Source organism: Hemicordylus capensis, chromosome 4, assembly GCF_027244095.1.
Source record: "Hemicordylus capensis ecotype Gifberg chromosome 4, rHemCap1.1.pri, whole genome shotgun sequence".
Lineage (NCBI taxonomy): Eukaryota > Metazoa > Chordata > Lepidosauria > Squamata > Cordylidae > Hemicordylus > Hemicordylus capensis.
The window spans coordinates 125,659,857-125,680,412 of record NC_069660.1 but is presented as its reverse complement, the minus strand read 5'-3'; the positions used below and the strand labels follow the sequence as shown (position 1 = coordinate 125,680,412).

Below are 20,556 nucleotides of genomic sequence, written 5' to 3'. Positions count from 1 at the left end.
TGTTCCTTTTTCTTAAAGAAAGGTCCCTTCCCTTCCTTTTGTCATTCCCCCCCCCCTTTTCTAAGGGAAATGGTCCTCAGTCTACAAATGCTGGCTGGGAAGATCAGCTGGGATGATGAACACAGATGCACTCTCTTCTGGGGCTTAAAGGGTTATAAGAGAGTGAGTACACAGAGCAGTTTGCCCTTTTAGAGAAGGAGGCAGAGAGCACATGCTCCTTGATTTTAGCTTCTGGTGTAAGAGCATCAGTTATCATGTTAGCTGAGACCCAAAATCCATATAGTTCAGCACTCTTGTCTTCATCAGTGGCCAGACAGATTAGCTAAGGAAGGTCACAATGGCTGTTCCCTGTTGATAGTCTCCAGCATTTGATAATCATAAGTGTACAGCCTTTAAACATGGTGGCATCATTCCTAGTTTCAGAACCAATCACTATGAATTGACCTATTCTGTATGGACATATTTATGTAGACCAGTTTAAAATCCATTTGTGCTAGTTGTCATCCTTTAGTAGCCATCCTTTAGTAGCAAATTCAATAATTATGCATTTCATGAAGGAATCTTCTTGATAGTCCTAAATTGGCTGCAAATCAATATAATTGTGCTGAGAAACTGAGTACAGTAATACCTGGCAGTGTCTGAAGATGTGCCAGAATAATCTTTTCCTTTTCCTTTTCCTCTCTCTCACTCTCTCTTTTTCTTTTTCTTTTCATCCAAAAGCTATCTTTCTAAAGCTAAGTTTACCCAAAATCTTGCATAATGATGTGTGTTCTCTAAGTACTAATGCACTTGTGTAGTACTAAAAAAACAACTCCAGACAATTCTGAGGGTTAAGAAAGCTTATTAATTATACTGATTATTTCCACCCTGATCCTATATACATTCATGAGGAAGTAAGGTCATTATTTTCAGGATAACTTTATTCCAAGCAAATGAGTATAGGATCGCCGACCTTGTCTTTTCCCCTAAATACTTAGAATCTAAGTGGGTTAAGGTTTTACTTATTTCTCAGGTACACATTTCATACAGGAGCAAGGGTTAATTGTCACATTATTTCTCCATCAACCAACAAAATGAATGAAAATGTATTAGCCCAGTTCTGTTTTTGTATATGTTTGTCGTTAAAATCCCCATTTGGAACCAGAAAGGGAATGTTTACTTTGCAATTAACAAAGTGCACATTATGCCATCCAATTATGTTTGACATGCTCAAGGTGTTTGAAGTTAATGCCTGTAATTGCAAAACCCCTGCTGTCCTAAGCAGCACTCAATAAATATTTATAAGTTCAAATAGCCACTTGTAACTTTTAGATTGCTGAGCATACATTTGTTGTTCCCCAGCTATTGTAAAAAGATGCATTTTATATACTAGAAAAATGTTTTACTGCATTCAGGAAACTGCATTTTGAAGAATCGTTACATTGTTACGGATTGTGAAATGTGATAGATGAAGGTGGTTACATGCTTTTTTGGTTTTGTATGAAGGGTTGCAATATAGTTCAGTAATGCTAGGTGATGCTAATCAGTTCTCTGCCTTCAAAGATGGGGCTGTAACTTAGTGGTCGAGCATCTGTTCTGCATGCAGAAAGAATGTCCAAGGTTCAATCTCTGGCATCTCCAGGTAGGGCTGGGAAAGACCCCTGCTTGAAGCCTTGGAGAGCTGCTAATCAATGCTGGCTTGAGCACTGGTCCACCTGAAGCGATGCCAAGATGCTGCAGGACAGACGACGAATATGGCAAATATTTATATACTGCTTTTCAACAGAAGCTCCCAAAGCGGTTTACATAGAGATAGACAGATAAATAAAATGGCTCCCTGTCCTCAAAGGGCTCACAATCTAAAAAAGAAACATAAGATAGATATGAGCAACAGCCACTGGAGGGATGCTGTGCTGGGGATGGACACGGCCAGTTGCTCTCCCCCTGCTAAATGTACGTAGTCCAGAAACTTCAGTTGGTTCAGAACGCGGCAGCCAGGTTGGTCTCTGGGTCATCTAGGAGAGACCATGTTACTCCTGTGTTGAAGGAATTGCACTGGCTGCCGATACATTTCTGGGTAAAATACAAGGTGCTGGTTATTACCTATAAAGCCTCAAACAGCTTAGGCCCTGGGTATTTTAGAGGCCGTCTTCTTCGCCATGGGCCACACCGCCTGTTAAGATCATCTGAGAACTGCTGCCAGTTAGTGTACAATACGGAGTGCTAGATGAACCAGTCGTCTGATTCAGTAGAAGGAAGCTTCCTGTATCTCTATGCCTCCATTGAAATGGAACCTTCAGAGGAGCATACTGTATTAAGATCTTCTGTTATATACCAAATCCGGGGCAGAGCCACCATTGAGTGAACAGATTCAAAGAACCTGGCTGGATGGGTGCATTTATTTCCCTTTCGCTCCCTCACTGGCCCTCCAGAGTTCATTCCCAGCCAGCGTTGACTGGCTGGGTGCATTTATGTCCCTTCCTCTCCTTCCATAGAGGGAAAATGCACCCAGCCAGCCAACGTTGGCTGGGAATGAACTCCAGAGGGCTTGCACGGGCCTTCCAGCAATCGGGCCACACCCATGTGCATGTTACGTCACATGCAAGGGGTGTCACTGGTGTGTGCAGTACATACACAGCAGGCCCGCCAAGGACAGGGCAGAACCCTGGCCTCTGTTCCCTGGCTCTGCCACTGACCAAGTCAGACTGTTGGGTGCTCTAGCCCAGTACTGTTTATTCTGATAGGCAGCCTGACACCATTCAGAATTCCAGGGAGAAGTCTTCCCAATCCAGCTACCTGAGTTCTTTTCACTGGAGACTGGATCTGAGATATCACTCCCTATGTAAGGGAGTCATATCTCAGTGGGAGCCGAGGCACTCTTACCTCTGGACTTCGAGGCCGAAGTCCAGGGTTTCCACAGCCCCTGGGGGCCCCAAATCCTCTTTAGTCTGTCATCCCGGGTGGTGTGGTCACCCGGCCAAGCCTGATGATGCTTAATTTGCGGGGGGTGGGAGGACTCCAAATGCCTGTGGTCCAGGCTGCAAAATTACCTAGGTGCACCTCTGAGTTGGAGTCATCTCTCAACACATACTTTGCATGCAGAACATCCTGGATTCCATCCTTGACATCTCCAAGTAAAAACTCCCAGGTTGCAGAACTGAGAAAGACCTCCTCCTTGAAGAATCACTGCCCATCAGAGTAGACTAGACAACATTCAGCTCGGTGGATTATTAGTCTGACTCGATATAAAGGAGCTTCATATATTTCTATGACTTTCTGCATGCAAAGTATCTTTATCATGTCTCAACTATTTAACATGGCATGATGGCAGTAAAGGGAGGAAGCCCAGGCCATCGTGTTGTACATTAGCACATGTTGATGCAATTGCAGTTTTTGCCAGATGTGGCATAATGGGGGCATGCAAAGCCACTTTGCATTTTTCAGAAATAGGCTGAGAGAGTGCATTGCAGGGGCAGAAGTGAAGTGACTCATCTCTGTACTATCCTTAAAAACCCATAATCTTACAGAGCCATTATGTTGACACAGCCATAATGGCCGAGTCATTGTAAAACACAACAGCAATGATAAAATCCTGCTCTAAAGTGGTAGTGACTGACAGGGCGCATAGTGGGATGGACTTGCTTCATTTGCCTCACATGGGACATGCTTGTGCAGCCTTCTGTGTGTGCCATTGTGTACTTATGGCCAAGATGGAAGAGATCCGTGCAAATCCTTCTCTGCATCCTCTGAGGTTTCCCGGTGTCTGATACGGCAATACTTCATATGACATTAAAGACTTCTTTTGCATTTCAGAAGTTGTTTGGGAGAAGTTTTCAGAAGGTGGGCAGAAATCATTCTGTGTGCATGGACCACATGGCCTTATGGATTCTGGCCTAAATCTATAGGAGTGAGATGCCAGCTTGCAATGTTAAGCATTCACATTTGGAAGTAACTTTTACTGAAACTATGGAAATGTGTGTGGGACAAAGGTATTGAATGTGGGAATGTGATGAAGTCGAATGTGGGAATGTGATGAACATCCAGTAAGTTCATTACTGCTACATGCAATCTTCCCTCATTGGTTTACTTGACCGACATTTCAATCTTGGACACATTTACTTGGAATTGCATTCACCATTGACATTAATACAAGTTACTTCCAAATACGATTACGACAAATATTTATATACCACTTTTCAAAAAAATAAATAAATCCCAAAGTGATTTAACATAGATAGATAAATACGTAGATGATGCCCCACTCCTCCGTCTATTTGCTTGGAAATAATGCCACCAATGTGTTTAGGTTTGGAAGTTGTCATGTTGCTGCAATATTTTGCTGCATGATTGCTGCAATATTCTGTATATCAAGTCTTCCTATATTCCTGTTTGCATATCATGTACAACACAGCACAATCTGTGTTCAATGTACATACATATGCACGTACAGTTAGTTATTTGCAAATTATGTTCCCGGTACATATAGTAATAGACTTTCTAGCTGCACTCCGCACTTGAGGGGGTCTGTACCCGGGTTCACTTTTAATACGAATGCATGTATGCATGCATTCACACACACAACTTGTACATATGTACAGACAACTGTATGCACATATAGCATAATGTATGAGTAGAACTTGCATTACTTTCAGTACAGAGGCAAAGAGACTTAAATATTGGGGGATGGGTCGAGCTCTAACAAATTTCTTTCTAAAATACTGCTCAGAGTTCTCCTCAAGCAATGTATTTACTGTATATAGCATTGCCTGCATGCATATACTTTACAAAGAGTGAGAAGGGAGGTTCCAAAGGGCTTGCGGTCTAAAAACAGACACCAGGGAGACAACGAAGGAAAGGAAAGGAAAGGGAGGGAAGTGGAATCAGGGATAAGCTGGAGAAGAATCTATATATTTAATTCTCTTAAATGTACCCGTCGCTGATCCCATGCGTGGCAGTTCTCGTAAGAGCAGCTGCCTGGGGATAGCGGCAGAGACGGGAGACAATGGTGGTGGCGGGCCAGCCTGGCCCAGCTGCCGATCAGCCAGAGGAGGTGGAGGTGGGCTGGCCTGGCCCTGGCCTGACCGCCAGTCAGCCAGAGGAGATGGCAGTGGGCCGGCCTGGGCCGGCCACCAGGAGGAGGAGGAGGCAGGCAGGCCTGGCTCTGGCCCAGCTGCCAGTCAGCCAGAGGAGGCAGTGGCAGGCCAGTCTGGACCAGCTGCCTGCTGGGAGGAGGATGCAGGACACGGCAGGCCGGCCAGGCCCTGGCCCGGCTGCCCGCTGGGAAGAGGAGGTGGTGGCAGGCCGGCCTGGCCCTGGCCCAGCCGCCGGTTGGCCGGAGAAGGCCGCGGAGGGCCAGCCTGGCCTGGCCGCCCGCCGGGAGGAGGAGGCAGGAGAAGGTGGTGGGCCAGCCTGGGCTGGCCACCGGGAAGAGGAGGTGGCGGGCCAGCTTTCTGGCCGGCCAGAAAGCGTGGGGCGGCGGGGGGAGGAAGCGGGCCAGCCAAACGGCCTGCCAGAAAGCACCGGGTGGGGGGAGAAGTGGGTGGCCAGAAAGCTGGGCATGCCAGCGTGGGGGGGTCATTGGTGGTGAGTGGGCTGGCCGGAGGCACAGATGCTCTGCGCCCAATGTGATTATTTCATGTATGCAATACTTAGGCTTAGTTACCATAAAACATGTAATTAGTTATACTCACCAGATATTCTGAGCTTTCAAAATATTTGTTGAATATAAACTGAATGTTTCATATTCATATTTGATCGCATTTCAGTATTTGATATTTAACTTTTTTATAGTTAAGTGCAATGTCTTTACTATATTTAATGATATTTGATTGTCATCATGCAATTATTATAAATGTCTGATACTGCCTATATTTGATATCTGGCTGTAATTCTGTATACTATCTGGTAGTATTTTGTAAGAAACATGGAATCATATTTAGTATTTGATCATATCTGTGAGCTGACAGCTTATGACATTTTATATTTGAATCAAAACAAGCAAGAGACACCAAAAGGTCTTTGGTATTGCTGTTTCTAGTTGACTTACTATGCTTCTTCTTCTAAGACTGCCCCCATAAAATGTCTAACTATATATCTTCATCCATTCCACATTGTATCCCCATTTAAATTGTTAAAAAGTATAAAATTTTACCATGCAGAAGTAGCAACCATTTTGCAGAGCTAGTATAATAATCATCCTTGGGGTTCTAACACTACATGTGTGGATGTGATTTAGACATGTGACCAACTGTTTGGAATCCTGCATATATATGGGGTTACACACACACAAACACACACACACACACGACATTGTTTCAACCAGCCTCATATTTCTATATGGATGCAAAGGTTTAAATTTCTTCAAAACTCTGCAGGACTAGAGCAAGTTCACTGAGTAAAACCTACAATCCTACTTACTTGGATGTAAACACCAACATACAGTGATCGGAGCTCTTGAATATTTTGGTGAATGGGTCTTCCAAGGAATAATAGCTAACCAATAGTAAGAGTGGCATCATAATTCTCAGCCATTGCTCAGCCATTCCACAGTGTGTGGAAGGAAAGAAGTGTTTCCAGGAAACTTTTCCCCACTTGTGGAACCTTATTGGTTCAATTATAAAATAAGAAATTCCCCAAGAAAGTCACAACCACAGGTTTAAATCCAAATAAAAATGTTTCTTTATTGAATAACAAATAAGAGGATTGATGTCTTTAATACTACCAAGAAAGAGTCCCCACATGATACAGAAGCTCTGTTGGTGGTATACCTGCGCTCAATGCGTTACCTCTGCTTATGGTTCTAATTGCTAACTGGAAGGAAGGGGGGAGGAAGGAGGTGGTGGGTTGTCTGTTTAGCAAAAACAACACCAGAAGGAACCCAGGGAGAGTGGGGGGGGGGCTCATAAGAGAACCAGTGGAGGAGTGGAGGCAGAGAAGAAAACCTAAGAGAGTTTGGGGAGAGAAGGAGGGAAGGGCTGGTCAGGGGACTGGCAAGGAGACTGAGGACAAGAAGGAAAGAGTCCCAGGAGAACCCTGAGGAGAAGACGCCAAGATTGACCAGTACCAGAACTGGTGGAGGAGGAAAAGACTGGAGCAGGAAGGAAGGAAACTCAAGGGTTTGGAGAGGGAGAGAAGGAGGAGTCAGTTCAACGACCAGAGGCAGGAAGGAAAGGAAGCTGAAGAGGCTTTGGGAAGGACTGGAGACAAAAGCTGGTCGAATTGAACAGAGGCAGGAAGGAAGGGGGCTGAAGAGGTTCAGGGAAAGGGAAGAGAGATAAGCTATAAGGGAGAACCGGCAGAGAGGGGGGGTGGTAGAGTGGAAAGGAGACTGAGAGATACTGGGAAAAGAAGGGAGAGAGAAGCTGGTCAAAAAGACTGAAGGCAGGAAGGTGTCGACCACGGAAGAGTAAAGAAGGATAAGGAGAGAAAGGGATAAGGGGACATAGGAACTGGGGAAAGAGAAAAAGGGAAAGTGGTTTCTTTTATTATGCAGGGAGAACTGGCTGCCAGCTCCCCAGCGACGTGCAGATATAGGGGCTGAAGTATGCAAATGTTGGGAGGCTGCTGGAAACCAGGGAGCAGAGTTTGAGAAGGGGGCAGTTCCCTGTGCTACCTGGGGCCACTTACAGGGAAAATAGTGAACTGTTTTGAATACGTTGGGGTTCTCTTAAGCAGGAGAGCAGGAAGGAAGGGAAGGTGTACAAACAAAGTCACTTGTCCTGGCTTGACCTGATGGTACCACAAGCACTCACACATGCACATCCACACTCACACCCAGGGAATGGAAGGAAGAATTGGGAGGGAAAAGGCAAAATTCCTCGGAGTGGAGAAAGGAGAGGGAGACTCCCTGTACGATGTGAAGGAAGGAAAGCCCAGATTGTTGAACAGATATGATGTGATGATGGAAAAGCCGAGGATCACAGCCCTGGGATGGCTCACAGCCCTGGGATGCATCCCAGAGGCTGTGCAGTTTGGGTGGCCTCTGGCTGGTTATGTTATAGGTTGGGAGATGCTCTATGTGGTTAAAGCTGCATGCTAACTCAGTGCTGCTCTGGGTTAATGGTTACTGTGGGTGATCTCTGATGGCTTTCAATGGTAGTTAGGGTGGCTTTCAGCCACCCTAACAATGGCTTTCAGCGTAGTTAGACATAAAGATGGGATTTCTTTAGGAGGCGGCTAAATGTTGACTAGGGATATTGGCTTGTTGATTCTAGGGATTTGGATAATCCGGAGGCATGACTGAGTGTCTTGAGTACCCAGGTCAGGAGTGAGTGGTGAAAGGGGAGTCATGGCTGCCTGCCTGGGCTGACACTGGGGGGCCTCAGGAGGGCCAAAGGTCCCACAGGGGAAAGCCTTTGTAGGTGTTAAGGTGCACAATTCAGGGCTTCTATGAAGTGGGGAGCTGCAGCCGTGCTCCCTTTTTTGGGCTGGTGCCCCTGTGCTACTTCTGGCCACGGTGGTGAAACTGTCTTAACTCCTGGACACTCCTGTGGGCAGACAGGTCCAGACTGCATGCCTCCCTGGGGGTGCAAGCGGAGGTGTACAGAGGGCCCAATTTTGAACCTCCTAACAGAAAGAAATAAAAGAATGAAGGAGGCAAGTATGCAACTTTTTTTTGTTCATGCAATTAAACATGAAGTGGGATCGAAAGCTGCCTTTCCACATGTGGAAAGCATCTTCCATGCACTGAAGGGCTGTTTTACACCTTGTGCTAGAGCATTGTTTGAGAAAGGTGAAAGTCAATCCAAACATATGCTTCCGCTTCCACAAATAACTTGCACAACCTCTTACCCAACCAGAAGCAAGAGAACTGCCATAGAATGTGCTGTGGAGGAACTGGGTGAACTCTTCCAATCTTGCCCAAGCTTTTCCAGAAATGTGGTTCATACACCACACGTTGTAATTAGAAATATATGTGTTGTTCTCCAAGAACTACTTCAGCTCTTGTTGTCATAGAATTTTACAATTCCAGAAAGTCAGTTTCTGAAATCCATGTGTCATTTTGTAGTGATCTGCTACAATGCTTAGGACAGCATAGTAGCTAAGAACCAAGACATCCCCTGTTCGGATCAGACCTCAACTACAAACTCATTAGGTGTTTAGGCAAGCCTCCAGCCTGAGACCCCCACTTGTATCATGAGGATAATGCTTCTGGCTCAACTGATAGTTCTATAAGGATTCATGAGATCATGTATATTTAATTATTGAAAATTACTTAGGAAAAGCTTTGTAAAGTACTTAATATTGTGATAAATGTTAGGTGTGACTAGCTAAAGTTCAGAATATTTGTCATATTGATGTCAATAGGAAAACAGGTAGTAAAGTGTTTAACTCTCTCTTGCTTTAATTAAAGGGACTTTTAAAAATACTTCATTTTTGTTGAATCATGTCCTCTGTTGTCATTTCAGTGGTAGATTGCATCTGTCTACAAGACCCAAATTCAGAATCTATGTCTTGCTATTAACAAGGGAAATGGGGTTCCTCTGGGAAGAGGGTCTCATGCTTACATGCAGAAGGTTCCAGGTTCCCTCCCTGGCATCTCCAGACAGGGTTGGGAGAGACTCCTGCCTGCAACCTTGGAGAGGCCACTGCCAGTCTGTGTAGACAATACTGAGCTAGATGGACCAATGGTCTGGCTCAGTATATGACAGCTTCCTATGTTCCTGTGTAACTCCCTTTGCATTCTTCCTTTCCCAGTTGCCCATCCTGGCATCTTCTGTTGTTAGCCTCTATTTCCTCGAGCTTACTGATGTCTTCAAGCCAGTTCACTCCGGATTCAGCTGCTATGACAGAAGTCTGAGTATGCCATACATTGAACCTTCACAAGAGGCTGTTCCTTTCTTGATGTTACTCAGTTTGGCTTTTGCTGCACCTGCCATTATGGTGAGTTGTAGAATATTCCTCTTTACCGCTTGTTACAATTTCTCTTTCAGAGATAGAATCAACCCATCAACAGAAGACTGATTCTAGGCTTCATTAGTGGAAGTCATGGCAGTAGTGTCATGCAACTGTTGTTGCGCTATTTTAAGTTGCAGTGGAACAGCCCTGTTCCACAACAGAGCGGGCAGTACTTTAGACACATGTAGCAATTCAAGCAGTGTGGAACTACTCATGTTTCACTGTGCAGCTTGAGAGCCATTATTCTCAACACCTGTACAGTCTGTGTATAGTCTATGCACATACAGTCTGTACACAGGTATTCACACATTATGCTGAATGCACATACAGCAGTGCCCTTCCTATCTGTGCCTGCAATTGAAAAGGTTTGTACCCAGGTTCACTTTGCACAAAAACACGTACATGTGTACGGACCCCTGAATGCATGTACAGCTTAATGTTTGAATTGGGCTTAGCTTCACACTTAAAAGGAACACCTAGTATGAGGAATATGAAGATGAAGGACAGGGCTGTCTTAAAGAGGAGCACTCAGTGTCTTTCAATCAAATAAGCAGACTGCAATCTGAGGCAACCGAGAAAGGCCAAACTTAACTCTTACCTACTGTACAACTGCTGGGATCACCAGTGGTAGGAGACAGACTTTGTCCCCATTTCAGCAATATTATTTATATCCCGCTTTTCCTCCAAGGAGCCCAAAGCAGTGTACAACATACTTAAGTTTCTCCTCACAACAACCCTGTGAAGTAGGTTAGGCTGACAGAGAAGTGACGGGCCCAGGGTCACCCAGCAAGTATCATGGCTGAATGGGGATTTGAACTCAGGTCTCCCCGGTCCTAGTCCAACACTCTAACCACTATACCACGCTGGCTCTTGGTGCCCCTATTAGTGAATGGCTGCTTTCCCCCTTTTTATGGGGAGAGTAGATTTTGGGTTATTTAATTGTTTTGGGGTGTGGGGGAAGCAGAGTTTACACATTTTATATTCATAAGAAAAAGAAGCACAACTACAGTAACATAAAACTCAGCTGCGAATTTGGGGATATTTCTTTCTTCTTCTTCTTTTTACAGCAATAAAACATTGCTTAACATTGTTTAATGTTCCAAGTTTCCTATTTTTTCTTTGATCCCTATATATTTTGTTAATTTGTCTGTGAGACAAAGTCAACCTGTTCTTTCATATTTGGGATAATAGATTGCCTCCAATGTTTGGCATATAAAATTCTAGCTGCAGATGCTCCGTATGCTATCAGTTCTAGGACTTTGTCTAGAATTGTTTCCTTAGTGTATGTCAACTGAAATAATAGGGGATCTAATAGAATTGCATACGTTACCATTTTCTCTGATAAAATTATTTTCCCAAAATTGTTTTTCTGTTGAATTGCAATTCACTTCTCTAGGGAAGAATAAAGTACTTCATTGTATTGCTACTTCACATGCTCCCTGTCTGAGCCCTGGCATTAAGAGAGAGAGAGAGAGAGAGAGAGAGAGAGAGAGAGAGAGATTGAACCTTGATTCAAATTACATTCTCAGTAGCTTTTGAGGAAAGAGGAAGGGTCGTGGCATATGAACAAGAGTAGTATAGAACCCCACAATGGTTTGGCATAGGTCTACATATCTAGTTCTGTGTCCTTTATTGTATCTGGCCACTGTGGCCACAATCCTTAATATAGCTGTCCTGGTTCCCTGAGAGATTATCAACAGAATGGACTGAAATATACTTTTCCCTCCCACATCACACACAGATGTGTCTTTTCCAAGTGGACTCTTCAGGCATAACTGCCAACAGTAATTGAAAACTTGGCAAAAATGAAAATGTTAATTTAAGACCCACTAGTTGCTCTTGATCAAAGTCACATAATCATAATGGTTATATTGAGACAGATTATATTGTGAGAGACTGTTTTTGACAGTAGCTCTTAGTTTATAGAATTCTCTAGACCCCTTTTACCATCTACATTCTTATGGAATTACATAACCTTCACTGTCCTTGTTTTGCTGTAGGGAAAATAAGAAAAACCCATTAAGCTATGAGGAGCTTATTCATCTAGCTGTGATGTCAGAACACTGTACTCCCTGTTACCCACATAACAGGCAGTCCACTGTATCAGCAGTTTTCTAACAGTTCCCAAAATTTTAGGTGAAATGTTAGAAAGCAAATTCTTGCCATTGTGGCTTTATATTAAAAATCTTAGAGAAACAAACCCTGATGATAAGTCACAGGGTATGATGATAGGTAATCCATAACCTTGTGGTTATTAGAGGTGTGCATGGAACCGGTATGTCCAGTTCGGTTTGAGACTGAACCGGATAACCCCCACCCCACCCAACAGACACCCACCCACCCCGTTCGGCTCTAGGAGACTGACCTAGGAGGTTTTGTTTATAGACATCTGCGATGCTACAGTGCCAGATGTGTCATTGTGACATCATCAACAAAATCATGTTGGAATGGAACCAGGCATGGGCAATCCAAGCCAGTCCAGGAGGTCTAATGGGGAATTTTTTAAAAAAGAAACTCACTGCCTCCAGGGGGTGCTGCTGCGGGCACAGGGGGTGGGCGTCTCTGGCTTTCCTTGGTCTCAATTCAGCCCAGTTTGGGCTTTTTTCAGCTGTCTTATTTCAGCCTTTTTGTGCTGGGGGTGACCATTTTGGAGGCCACTGCACATGCACACTGGCCAGTGTGCATTCACAGTGGCTTCCAAAATGGCCACTGCCTGTGCAAAAAGGCCCAGAACAGGCCAAAGTCAGCTGGAAATGGGCCAAATTGGGCCAAATTGAGACTGAGGGAGGCTGGTGGGGGGAGAGGGAACTGCTAGAGAGCTCTGATCACAGCTGCGGCAGCACACCCTACAGGCAGTAAGTTTCTTTTTAAAAAGTTGTTTTTCATTAGTACCCTCAGACCGGCTGGGGGCTGGGTTGGCTCAAGTTTGAGCCAACCCAGGTCTGGTTCATCTCGAGGGCAAGCCAGGGACGAGCCCTTGAACCGGCCAGGTTCGAAAGTGAACCGGCTTGAACTTGAGCCGGTTTGCACATCCCTAGTAGTTATACTACCAATGAGAAAAGAGCCAGCATTAAGTGATTTAGTACTGGTTCGTATGTACATTGTTTGGTGACTTAAATAATTACATCATGTGGTATGGAAGTTCTCTCTGTGGTGATAGATCTGTGATAGCTCATTCTGACCTGCAAGTCACTTGAAGTTGCCTTATCCAAACTTATATCTGTGTACAAGCTTCCAAGTTTTTTGCTCTTCAGAATGGGTTGAAGAGAAATATTACATTCTTCAGGGAATAAGATATTTAATACCACTCTATATAGTAGAACTGTAGATTCAGGTACTGGGTAGAATAGAATCTAGTCAAAAGAGCACTACTTTCGTTCTGGATCCAGTGCATGAATACCACATGGCATTCCTTGACTTCTAGTAGGCAACCGCTCTTACAGTCACAATGCTTATTTATACGTGTAGGTCACTGTATCATATGGGCTCAAAGAAGTGCACATTCTCACATTTTGGTAGCTGCCTCAAGATAAGCTTATTTATTGAATGTATTTCTGTCCCACATTGTCCACCATCAAGTATCTTGATGGTGGACCATCAAGTTTATAAAACAACAATAAAACAATCAACCGGTTTACAACCGACAAACACAATCCAATTTACAGCAACAGCAGAAAGAAAATAAAACCAGAAGCAGCAAAAATATAAAACTTCACTCAATGAGCTCCTTAAAAGCACTTTAAAACAGAATGGTTCTTTACTAACAGCCTGATAGGAGAAGAGAACCAAATCTCCTGAGGTGAAGAATTCTATAGCCTGGATCTGAGTACTGAGAGAAAAAAGAACCTCAGCAACATTTCCATTGTTGTTCAATGCCCTATTGTTTCTCTGGAAGATATTTATTCTCAGTTACTTAGGTTTTGTTTATAGGCACCTGCAATGTTACAGTGTCAGATGTGTCATTGTGACATCATCAACAAAATCATGTTGGTCTCCACAGCCAATCAAATTAAATGGCAGTGAGAGCAAAGTAGGTAGACAACACTGACTCATGAGCTGCCTTGTGGATTCTTGAACTGAAAAGTTGGGACATAAGAAGAAGGAAAATGGTACAGAGAAAAACAGTGGCTGACATACCATGGAAGGGCGCATCAGTCCAGTAATGTTTCAAGTTGTGCACATAAATGACACAGAGTAGACCCATTGGAAATAATTGAGCAATGGTTGCAATTTATTTATTTATTTATTTATTTATTTAACATATTTTTATACCGCCCAAAACCTACGTCATAACATAAGTTATGCATAGACAATTTACCCCAAAGTATGCCTGTTTCCAATAGTCAAAAGTTGGGACTTGAACTTATGTAACATCATTTGCACAATTTTTGTGTTTGCACAATTTGCATGTATGCAGGGTTACTAGGCTGACAGACATACCCTTCTGCAGTATGATTATGTTTGCAGCTAGCATTGAAAAAACAGAATGAAGGCAAACCAAGGCAAGTAGTTTAACTTCAGGCCTAATTAAAATGTCCAAAGACAGTCTTTCAGTAAGTGAATCAGTAGCTAGGATGTTTGGTTTAGAAATGGTAAATTTCGGTTCCCGAAGTGTCCTTGATGGAGGTTATTGTGAGGTTAAAATACTGTTTCACAGGCCATTTGGTGAGAGGAAAGATGTGTGCGTGTGTGCACGCACGTGCACACATGTATAGAATTTTCCTTATTTGTTTCTGTATTTTTTCAATTTAAAATATTTACGTCCCACCTTCTCAGTTCAAGAATCCTTTAGGCAGCTCATGAGTCAGTGTTGGAGATGGAACAGATCCTAGGTCAACCAAGTTGTCAGCCAAGAGATCAGAATGCATTGTCTCTCTTGCAAACAAGGTGTTTTCAAGATAATGAAAATGCAGTACATATACTGCCATCTTCTCCCCAATCCTCACTCAAGAAAATTGCATTAGCAGATGTCTGCAAAGCAATGTAACACACACTTTGGTAAATGAAGTTTGTTCACTTACAGTTAATTATATGTGTCCTTCAAATCAAATCATATTCTGCCAAATAACAGCTACCGTTCACTTGAACTACTCCTTTGTCATTGTAGATCATGGTGGGAGAAGGCATTCTCTACTGCTGCCTTTCTAAGCGCCGGAATGGAATTGGAGCCGAAGCTAATATCAATGCTGGTGGCTGTAACTTCAACTCTTTCCTTAGAAGAGCAGTCCGATTTGTTGGTGGGTTTCTGCACGTGCTTTTTCATGGAGAGTTTCTTGTTTTATTACTTAACTTAACTCTTAATTGTTTAAACAAACATTTTAGAATTGTGAAGGACTTGTTATACAACAAATCACAGACCTCCAGGAAAGGCCATGAGAGGCTAGAACAAACATGATCTTCACCATGGGGACGCCATCCAAACCAGTCTCCCAGTATCCTACTGACCTACCTTAAAGTTTAGAGTGCATGTCATGTGAATTGGGGCTATCACATTATGAATACCTGTGCTCCTACTTCCTGTGCCTCAATGATGGACTCACTGTTTGTGATAAGATCTGTTTTCTTTTTATGTTGACAAGCATTCACACTCATAAATATTCTTTCAATCTGAAATGGTATGATGCAGGGACTGTACCACATCACATTTCTGCTTGTTTGAATCGATCCTGAAGAAGTTAGCCAAAAATAAGGACATATATGTGGGGGTGGGGGGAACAAATAAAATAATAGTCACAAGGAAGATACAACATTTTTCTTCATTATAGGAAGACAGGACTTTGCATAGATACAATTTTACAGGAGGCAATGAGAAATAAATGCCCAGCAGTGAAGGGTATGATTTTGGCATAGTTCTGTTTGAAATCAGCATGAAAGTCTATAATGATAACCATTATAGTAAAAACACAGGCACTGAGCAATTGAATAATTTTACAGTGGAAAGAACTCAGTGTCAGTTTTCTATAGTGCATAAATATGTTTCCTTCGTTATAATATTTAAATATTTCTATTTTCATCTTCATTTGCAAGGTAGCTGCACACTTTTCTCAAAACAGTTTACACTCCAATGCTTGGAAAGAGATCCTGTGTCAATCACTGAAACTTTTAAAGGCTCTCCACACAAGCAGTGTGGAGAACCTAAAGGGGGTTTGCGGGGAGAGCGGACTTGACCCGCTGTCCCCGCAGACGAGCAGGGAGCCCTCCCTGGGCGGCTGGATCAGCCACCCAGACTATTACTGGCTCTGTCATGGAGCTGGTTGGGGTGGTGAGGTTTGGGGGCCTCCTGGCCCCCGTAAGTCCCAGAATGTCCCACGTAAGTGTGCAGAGCATTCTGGGGATTCCCCTGATACTGGGAAGCTTGTTATAGCCTCCAGGTTGGGGGGCTACTCGTGAGTCGCTCTGGTGCAGAGTCATGCTGTGGTGACACACAAGCAGTTAACCCACTTTAAGGACGCTCCTGTGCCCAAACCAGGGTTAAGCAGTGGGCTACCCAAGAGGGTTTGCCACTGCGCCGCCGGTGGGAGCCACACAGCTCCCGACGGTTCTCACATGCAGTGGGAACCAGGCTCCCACTGTGTGTGAAAACAGCCTCTTATGAGTTATGCATTTAGGATCAAAGTGCCAATGATTTTAGGTTTTGGACCAGGGAACTATTTTTTCAATCCTCTTACTATGTAAACTGATTTGAGATTTTTTAAAAATTAGAAAGCACTATATCAATATTATAAATAATAATATTTATTATAAACTTTTTAAAAAATAAAAACTTTATTAGAACACAATTTACAGTGCAGAACAAAACTGATCCAAACACAAACAGCAAAACATCATACAACAAACCCCGATTCATCAATCCATCCACACTCCAATGATGTCTGGGGCAAGAAAACAACCATGCTAGAAAACAAAACATGCCAGAGGTGTGTTTTGTGGCACAAACTGAGCTCAGGAGGTCAGCCTTCATCATCATCTAGCACAGGGGTGGGAAAACTTGGCCCTCCAGCTGCTGTTGAACTACAACTCCCATCTTCCCCAGCCACAATAAATTGTGGCTAATGGGAGTTGCCATTCAACAGCAGCTAGAGGGCCAAGTTTGCCCACCATTGATCTAGCAGCAACAGCTGAACAGTTAACAGTCAGCATACATGCAGGCATAATTGGACTTTGACGTTAAAAAATCCAGAGAGATTAAACATTTAAGTAGGGGGCATTTTTTTCTTACAATTTGTAAACAGGAAACATTTTACGACATCTTAATTAAAATATAGGGCCTTCAGGATCCAAATAAAATTGCTCTTAGGACCATCTCTCCAGACCAACTTGTGTTTCTGGGTGTTGGTGGTTGTTTTAGATTGTAAGCACCTTTGAGAGAGGGAACCAGCTTAGTTCTTTTTCTGTGCAAACTGCTTTGGGAACTTTTTTGTTGGAAAGTAGTATGTAAATGTCCTTGATTATGATGATGTTTGGCTCACAGACTCCATATATCTACTTGGTCAATGGTATATCTGATGATTCTGCTTCCCCTGTAGGTGTCCATGTATTTGGTCTTTGTGCTACTGCCCTCATCACTGATATCATACAGCTGTCAACTGGGTATCAAACACCGTATTTCCTGACTGTATGCAAACCTAACTATACATCCCTCAATGTCTCCTGCTCAGAAAATTCTTATATTGTGGAGGATATTTGCTCAGGCTCTGATCCCATCATCATCAACGATGGAAGGTTAGATACAAAATAGTGTGCTCATGTTATGTATATCATTTTATTCATCTGGAATGTGCTGCTGTAATCAAAACCATGGGACATGAATCCGTTACTAGCATCTGTAAGCTTTTGGAAAACTGAGACATGCATTGTGTTTTCATTATGTATATATGTCAAAACCTTGCTGAAGCTAAGGTCTGGTCAATGCCTGGATTTATCTGATCAGAACATGGGAACACCACATACACCACCACGAGTTCCATGGTGTAATGTTCCACAGTGGAATTTTCAGTCACACAGATGTTCCAGCACAGAGCTGGCTAAACCTAAATATGCATAATATAATCAATCAATCAATCAAATAAATGGATGGATGGATGAGGTGAGGCATGCATAGTGCCACCCTGCCCCTCACTCCGTGGGCCAGAGGCCGCTGCTGCCATAGCTCTTCCTCTTTCCCCTCCTCTTTTCCTCCCATAGTGAGCTCTGCCTACCTCAAACTCATGTTCTTCCGTCAGGCAAGCTGGAGGCAGTAAGCAAGGAAGAAGCTCATTGCTGGAAACGGGGGAGGGAGCAATGGGTTCCTTCCTTCCTAGTTTGCTGCCTCCAGTTCATGTCTGATGGACACGACACATGCTGAAGGCAACAAGCAAAGAAAGGGCATGTTGCTCTGTCCTCCTGCCGCTTGTGTCCTTCTCCAGAAATGCATTCCTTCTTTGCTTGCTGCCTCCAACTGCTTAAGGCAGGCAATGGACAGGTGCAAACAGGAGGATGAGGAAGCAAGCAAGGTGGAGGGATTAACCCATGAAAAGAGTGTTCAGATAAAGGCGTGAGGCTATTTTATTGATTGTTAAATTTTTATACCACCTTTCATTAAAACAATCTCAAGGTGGTTTGCAAAACATCTAAGACATAGGACTATAAAACAGTTACACAATAATAATATTAAATTGGAATATGAAAATACAAATTGAATTAAAAGTTTTTTAAAAATATACACAATAGGACCATAAAATATAGAGCATCAGCAATAAAAACAACACTCATATGAAAGCCTGGGTAAAATGCCAAGATTTCTAAAAACTGTGATGGAGACTGAGGATCAGATGCCAACTGGGAGAGCATTCCAAAGTCTGGGAGCAATAACTGAGAAGGCCCTGTCTCATGTGCATGACAGCTGAGCCTCCTTCATTCTCAGCAGGTGGGGCAGAGCCCCCTTCCATGACTTCGTCAGGTGGGCAGAAACCCTTGGGAGCAGGCAGTCCCTCAGGTATCCAGGGCCCAAACCGTTAAGGACCTTAAAGGTCAAAACCAGCACCCAGAAACAAATTGGCAGCCAATGTAGCTCTTTCAAAATGGGTGTAATATGATCCCAGCAGGCAGCTCCAGATGAAATCCTAGCTGCCACATGTTGCACTAGCTGCAGTTTCCAAATATTCTTCAAGGTTAGCCTCACATAGAGCGTGTTACAGTAATCTAGCTGTGACATGACTAAGGCATGGATACCTGTGGCCAGAGCTGCCTAGCACACTAGCTGAAGCTGTGCAAAGGCACCCCTGGCAACTGTTTCCACCTGAGCTTCCAAAAGCAGAGCCAGGTCCAGCCATACCCCCCAAGCTACGCACCTGCTCTTTCAAGAGGAATGCAACCCCATCCATAACTGGTCAAATCTCCTCGTCCTGATTGGCTCTGCTACTGACCAACAGCACCTCTGTCTTGCATTAAATCTCAGTTTATTAACCCAGAACCAACCCATCACTGCCTTCAGCCCCCGATTCAGGATGTCCACTTCCTCCATAGGATCTGGTGATAAGGAGGGACAGAACTGGGTGTCTTCTGCATATTGCTCAGTTCAAGTCCCTGGATGATCTCTCCTAGTGGTTTCATGTAGATGTTAAACAGCATGAGGGACAAAACTGAACGCTTGCAGGACCACTTGGTCAACGAACCAAGCAGTAGTCCCCCAGCACCACCTTCTGGACACTTCCCTTTCAAGAAAGGACCGAATCCATTCCAAAGCAGAACCTCTAATCCCTATACTCAAGAGGTGGTCAAGAAGGATATCATGGTCGATGGTATCTAATGCTGCCAAGAGGTTCAGTAGAATCAACAGGGACACATGCCCCCATCAAGCTCCCAGTGTAGCTCATCCACTAGAGCGACCAAGGAAGTTTCAGTCCCACTTCCAGAACAGAAGCCAGATTGAAAGGGGTGTAGATAATTTGTATCATCCAAGACCCTCTGCAGCCAGGATGCCACCACATGCAGTATTAGCCTGCCCAAAATGGGAAGGCTATGCAGATAAAAGCAGGCTTAGTTTTCATTGGCTCCTACTGAGATTTGTGGAAGAAAGTAAACTGGCTACAGTTGGGAAGATTGTTTGGAAAAGAACTAAACCTGTCCCTTCCATCACTCCCCCCAAAATGTGTCTGACAAAATGGACCGAAGAAGTGAAATCAAGAGTCTGGAGCCTTTCCCTATCAATTCTTGATTTAAAAATTGTCTTAGCAGGTGACCAGTGGTTATGCAATTTATTCTTGCCCTTCCACCATCTTATAAGATAAGTGCACTAATAAACAACAGCAACTTTACTTATTGGTCATCCATAACAATTCTCTGGGTGGACATAAACAAAAAGTTGTTTGAGAGAGTTGTTTGAGACATACTTGGAATTTGCAAATGAAATGCAAATAGCTCTGTGTATTCATAAAGAACTTGTACTAGATGATGGCCACAAAAACATAATGGCCTGTAAACACATATTCAGTTGAGAGGACTTGAAACTAGCAGGCTGAAACTTGGGCCACGGATTTCATGAATTATTCAAGGAAGACTAATATAGCAAGACTAACACAGAAAATGTGGCTCAACCTTTCTTCCTACAAAATCCCGAAAAACCTTTCAAATCCCCAGAGTTGTGCACAGTGACTACCCTTAAGATTGCCTTGACATTCTAAGGGGGCATACATCTCACCA

At 43.6% G+C, this 20,556-nt stretch overlaps 1 protein-coding gene across 1 annotated transcript in view; it reads left to right on the top strand.

Annotated features, from left to right (window-relative positions):
* Positions 1 to 20,556, top strand: part of PLPPR4 (phospholipid phosphatase related 4) — a 61,287-nt gene that overhangs the window by 22,359 nt on the left and 18,372 nt on the right. The window contains exons 2-4 of the mRNA XM_053248928.1: positions 9,676 to 9,861; positions 14,984 to 15,113; positions 17,403 to 17,598. Of these exons, the coding sequence (XP_053104903.1) occupies positions 9,676 to 9,861; positions 14,984 to 15,113; positions 17,403 to 17,598 (512 nt within the window). The remainder of the gene's footprint in view (positions 1 to 9,675; positions 9,862 to 14,983; positions 15,114 to 17,402; positions 17,599 to 20,556) is intronic.